A 6,054-nucleotide genomic window follows, 5' to 3' on the forward strand; every position below is an offset into this window, starting at 1 on the left:
AAATGAAATTGTGATTATTCCATACACTTGACATGACTTTGAACTTGTACGGTGGGACTAGGTTTTTTTAGGGAGGTTGCATTGGATTGGCGTTAGACCGTGTTCTATTCTTCGAGATTAGTAAAGTCAAAATTCAACTATTCGTTTTCCATAGATTATGGCTTGTTCGTTCTGGCCCAAGGCGAATGATAGAGATGCATTGAGATAAAAATATCGATCAAAAGATGTTTTATTAATGTTATTACAAGTTACAATGAAAACTCATGCATAGAACATCAAGTGCGAGAGCGAGAACACTCGAAGGAACATAATTAAAATGCAAGAAATAGCTACAAATGAAAAGAAATGTTTTGTAAGTAGAGCATCAGACACTAGCCGGCCGTCTCATTGCAGTCGAGTCTGCTTGGCTATGAACTTTTATGGCAGCACGTATGCTCAAGCTCAACAATCTCTAGAACCGGCCGGCACTAATTGGGCCCCGCAGACGATCCTCCATCCACGACGGGTTCTGCTCCTCGCGATCTAACCGTAACGCGCTGCAAGAACAAATCCAGCAGCAATTAATGTCATTATTCAGTAATTGAATAATCGACTGCATGATGGTGGATGAGTTTGTTGGTCGCGCGGGTAACAGCTAGCTAACAGGCGAACCAAACAATTACCTGGACGGTGTGCAACTTAGTGGGCTCCTGTACGTCGTCCTTGCCTCCGGCGGCGGCGCGGCCGCAGCCGGCGACACGGTTGACGAGGCCGAGGAACTTGTCCTTGATCTGAGCAGCGAAGTTGTCCATAATGTGATCGATCGACTATTGGAGTTTCTAGCTAGCTAGTAGCTTACTCAGTTACTCCTAACTAATTAATTGAGTCCTAATTAAGCTCAAATGCTTAATCCGAGTAGCTTCTTGCTCTGGTTATGAGGTCGATCGACTAGTGGTGGTGTGGTGTGCTCCAGGCGATCACGGAGCACCCTATTTATACACGATGAGGCCAGTCACCAATTGCCGTCGGATCGACGACCGGGAACTGACAACACGCATGATGCAACATATGGCAGCGAATCGGTTTCGGTTGGATATCCGCAGGTTTCGGTCCGCAGGTTTCGATTTCGATTCCCAATTTTCGCTCACGGTTTTTCGAGTTGGGATACCTGAAATACCACGGATTTAGGGTGAGTTTTTAAAATTACCTGTGATTATCCATCGGAGCCCCGAAACAAATTCGGCCCATAGAAGCCCATCAGCAACTCTACGTATAAAAGCACAACAGACCGCACAGCCGCACTCCTATCCACAAGTGGCAAGTCCGCAGGCGCCAGGCGCAGCCCTCGCACGTAGCACGCCGCACCCCCACCCCCAGTTCAGCAGTCAGTCCCCCACCCCGCCGCCGTCCGTCGGCCGTGAGGCCGTCCCGCGCCGCTGCGCGACCTCGCCTCTCCCGCAGACCCGCACATGTCCTGCCGCCCGCCAAGCCGCGCTCAAAAGCTATGTACATAGGTTTTACTACGTATCTAGACATAATATATATTTAGGTGCACAGTAAAAATTATATATATAGAAAAGCCAAAACAAATAGTAATGTGGGACGATGTTCGTAAATTGAAGTCAGCAAACTAGCTAAGGTCAAGTAAATCTGTTTCATTAATCCACAATACTCCAGAACATTAACTCTTGGGAGGAGAGAGTGTTGGAAATAAACTGGCAGGTCTGGCTGCGGCGAGAGTGGTAGTATATGTAAACCACGGCGCTGAGAAGCGGGGCTGCGGGGGTTCCTTCTCACACATGCTTAGCATTATGATCAGCTCTACTTGCATGTGCACCAATAGTATATGTTGTGCAGTGTCTGATAGCCTCCATTTTCCCTTTTTGAACATCTTCCTCCCGTTTCTCTTTATCTAAAAACTTTTTTTTCAGAAAAATCAAACACGAGGCCTCTCAAGTCATGCCAACACGTTCCTTGAAGAGCCACATTGTAATGCACCGGATGTGGAAGCAGTGGGAGCAAGGCAGGGGGACATGGCCCCGGCGCCAGCAACCTAGCTGGAACTGGAAGCCCTCCATGCATATGGAGCACTGGAAGACCTCCGGCGAGAGGTCGACGCCCTGAAGCAGCCGCATGGACGAGCTTGCCATGGATAGCGCGCCGCGTGTCCTAGCTCGTAGTGGAGGAAGACGGAGGAGTCATATATAGACTTAGAACGTCTGCTGGCAGGAGCGGATCCAGAACGGGGCTGCGCCCCGGGCTGAGCCCCGGGCTGAGCTGTTGAATCACACCTAAAATAGTCTAATTTTGTCTCCTAAGCCTCATTTTATTAGGCTAAACAGCACATAGGTTAAAGGGACTCCATGATCTCGCCCCGGGCTGCAGCCCGGGCAGCCCGGGCCCTGGATCCGCCCCTGTTTGCTGGTCCGTGCCGGGGCCCTCGTCGCGGTGACTCGGCGTCGAGTACACCCGCGCCAGAGAGCAGCAAATGCACACCGACGACGGACCCACGCACGGCGGCGGGCCGTGGCGCTCCAGCCTCGTGTGGCAGTCGGACACCATTACCCTGGGCCTTGTTTAGTTGCCCAACTTTAGGCAACCCAAATTCCTGTAGCAACACTGTAGCGTTTCGTTTGTATTTGTGAATTATTGTCCAAACATTGACTAATTAGGCTTAAAAAATTCGTCTCGCAAAGTACAACAAAACTGTGCAATTAGTTTTTAATTTCGTCTACATTTAATACTCCATGCATGTACTGCAAGTTTGATGTGATGGGGAATCTTCTTTTTCTATAGTGCCAAAGTTGGGAGTTGGGGGTGAAGTAAACAAGGGCCTGGTCACCAACCAGCGCCGCCCGGGGGGAGGGTCGAGCTGTGCAGCCGCCTCGGGCCCAAAAAATGGAGGGGCCCATTTGTATGCATGTATATGTATACGGTATACTCTATCCCATGTACAGAATAGGAGGCCAGCAGTCCAGCAGTTTGTTCTATCCCATGTATTCGCGTCTCATCAATCTTCAGTTGGGCCAGGCCCATAGCACAGCAGAACTGCAGGAGGCCAGTAGACGCGAACGGACGGATTAATTAGGGCAAGTACATTGCTACATGTCAGCGGTCTCATAGGTCGTCTCATGCAGTGCCACGTAGGATTTTTGATGATGTGGAGGAGAGAGAGCGAGGAGAGAGAAAGAGGTTGTTGCTTCGTGAAACAACCACCTCATGAGCTAAATTGTAGGACTACGAGACAACTTAACAACCATTGTACGAGTTATTGTTGCCATGCAACTCATAATATTTTATTTTTCTTATGCACAAATTAAGGAATTATATACCACTATCAGACAACTTATAGGACAACTCATTGTACGAGTTGCCTGTTGAATCGTCTCAAGATTACATGTCAATGCATGAGACCGCCTATTAGACGACACCAATGTACTTGCCCTTAGGTGATTTGACGATTGACGATTCGCATGCCGTGATTGACGATTTGATGCCTGGAGTCTGGACGCCAATCGCCAAGTCGCCGTCTCGCACTCTCGCTGAAACCCTGAAACCTGAGTCGCCGTCTCGTCGAAACCAGAAACTCCTCGACGCTTGGACGCCTCGACTCGACGTCTCAACCGTCGTCTCCTCGACTCTTCGAGCTGTGCAGCCACGGCCAGAAGTAAAATAGGCACTCCAATCCTCCATTAATATTTGAAATTCATCTATACTGTATCTTACATAATTTACTAATAATTTGATTAAGTCGGTCCTATATATTAGTACATTTGTAAGTTACTAATTATCTTGTTAAAAAATCCCAGTGCCCTCATATCATCTAAAAAGCATGCATCAGGCAGTGAGAAAAGGGCAGTGAGAAAAGGAAAAGGAAGAAACGTGTATATGAGTTGATAGAATCACAAAGAGGATCCATTGACAAATTTTTTAAGAGTAGTACAACAACTTCAAGAAAGCCAAACGATTTGATGATAGTTGCTGTGGAGGAACAAACTAATACTATTCCAGAAGACAATGTTGGCATCAACACGGATGATTACAATGTGAGTGATCATGAGCACTTTGCTAGTGATGAAGAACCCGTTTTTACTTCAGATATGTATGATCCAGTCAATTGGGACAATCTTGATAATAAAGCAAGGGACATATTAGTAGAGAAGGGGCCTATAAGAGAAGAAAATATTATATTTCCTTTGGATGCCAACTCATGACATTTTTCTTACACTCATTACTCTAGAAAAATGAGCAATGGAGAAGTACGTGACAGGAAATGGTTAGTCTATTCAAAACATGTTGATAAAGTATTTTGCTTCTGCTGTAAGCTTTTCGGTTCTAATAACCGCAAGAGTTCACTGGGGCGTGATGGATTTAGAGATTGGAGGCATACTAGTGAGAGGTTGAAAGAGCATGAAGTTAGTGTTGATCATATTACCAACATGAACTCTTGGAATGAACTGAGTGCAAGACTAAGGAAACGAGAAATGATCGACAAGGAGTTACAACAACAAATTGCAAAGGAGAAAGAATGCCTAAGGCAAGTTCTGTTATGAATAGTGGCCATTGTGAAATTTCTTGGTAAATGCAACTTAGCTTTTCGAGGATCTAGTGAGAACTTTACAATGACCTTAATGGTAATTTCTTAGCTTGTTGTGAGATGATCGCAGAATTTGACTTGGTGATGCAAGACCATCTTAGATGTATTCAAAACAAAGAGCTTCAATATCATTATCTTAGTCATAAAATTCAGAATGAGTTGATTTCTCTTATAGCTTCTGACATTACAAGTTCTATCATAAAGATTGTTGAAGATGCCAAATATTTTTCGGTTATCCTTGACTGCACCCCAGATGTGAGTCACCAAGAACAGATGAGTTTGTTGGTTCGATGTGTTGATATGTCTAATGGACAAATAAAAGTTGAAGAGTACTTTCTTGGTTTTCTGAAGGTGGATGACACATCTGGTGAAGGGCTTTTCAATGTATTGCTTGATGCCATCAAGTCATTTGGTCTTAATATTAATGATGTCAGGGGTCAAGGTTATGATAATGGCTCTAATATGAAAGGAAAAAATAAAGGAGTACGAAGGAGGTTGCTTGATATAAATCCAAGAGCTTTGTATATGCCATGTGCTTACCACAGCCTTAATCTTACCCTTTGTGATAATCTTACCCTTTGTGATATGGCTAACTCCTGTACTAAGGCTATTTCCTTCTTTGGAGTTGTGCAGCAGGTATATGTATTATTTTCTAGTTCTACCAAGAGATGGAGTGCTATGCTTGAACATGTCAAAGATTTAACTGTGAAGTCATTGAGTAATACTCATTGGGAGAGTCGAATAAAAAGTGTCAAAGCAATTAGATATCAAGTTCCTCAACTACGGTCAGCTTTGAAGGCATTAAGTGAAGATAGAGATACCACTGCTAAGGATAGGAGTGATGCAAAAAATTTGTTTGATATCCTTGGAAGCTTTGAGTTCATACTTGGTATGTGTTGGGGGGAAATATTAACGATCCCCTAAAGTACTGCTTAAAAAGAGCAAACGCGGAGGCCCGAGCCCACCTAAGCATAATCGAAACTCCACCTCGCCCAACCAAGGCGCCAGGGTCGGGAACGCCCGACCCCCCTCCACAAGGCTTCCGCCTCGCCCGACTGCGGCCCCGGGGTCGGGGGCGCCCGACCCCTCGCCACGAAGTTCCGCCTCGTCCGACCCCAAACGGAGGGGTCGGGCGCGCTGGGGCCCCCGGGGCAGGCATCCCCCTCGGATGCGGTCCAGGTGGGCAAGACAGACAAAATCCTGTGGGTCCCCCCGTCGGCCTCGCCATAAATGCGCCGCAAGCCCTGGCGGAGGGAAGGGATGACCGCGTTCCTCACGCAACCCGTCGCAAGTACCCGTGCACGACCACACTGTACAAGCTACAGTGCGGGCGGCTCGCTCCCATTCGCCGCAGGGTACTCATGGCCTGCGCCGGCCGGAGCAAAGGAGAGACCGGCCTGTCCTCGGGCCCCGCGCGCCCTCGGGTCCCGTGCGCCCAGCGGCAAGGATGTGACGCCCTCTCTCCAGGAGCCGTCGTC

At 47.2% G+C, this 6,054-nt stretch overlaps 1 protein-coding gene across 1 annotated transcript; it reads right to left on the reverse strand.

Moving 5' to 3' along the window:
- Positions 1-368: 368 nt before the first annotated feature.
- On the reverse strand, positions 369-791 carry LOC117856348 (uncharacterized). Its single transcript, XM_034738732.2, has 2 exons — positions 663-791; positions 369-536 (listed from the first exon to the last, which is right to left on the reverse strand). Exons 1-2 carry the CDS (start codon positions 789-791, stop codon positions 468-470), a joined length of 198 nt encoding a protein of 65 aa, XP_034594623.1. The 3' UTR covers positions 369-467.
- Positions 792-6,054: the final 5,263 nt, after the last annotated feature.

The sequence above is a fragment of the Setaria viridis genome, chromosome 5 (assembly GCF_005286985.2).
Source record: "Setaria viridis chromosome 5, Setaria_viridis_v4.0, whole genome shotgun sequence".
Taxonomy (NCBI): Eukaryota; Viridiplantae; Streptophyta; class Magnoliopsida; order Poales; family Poaceae; genus Setaria; species Setaria viridis.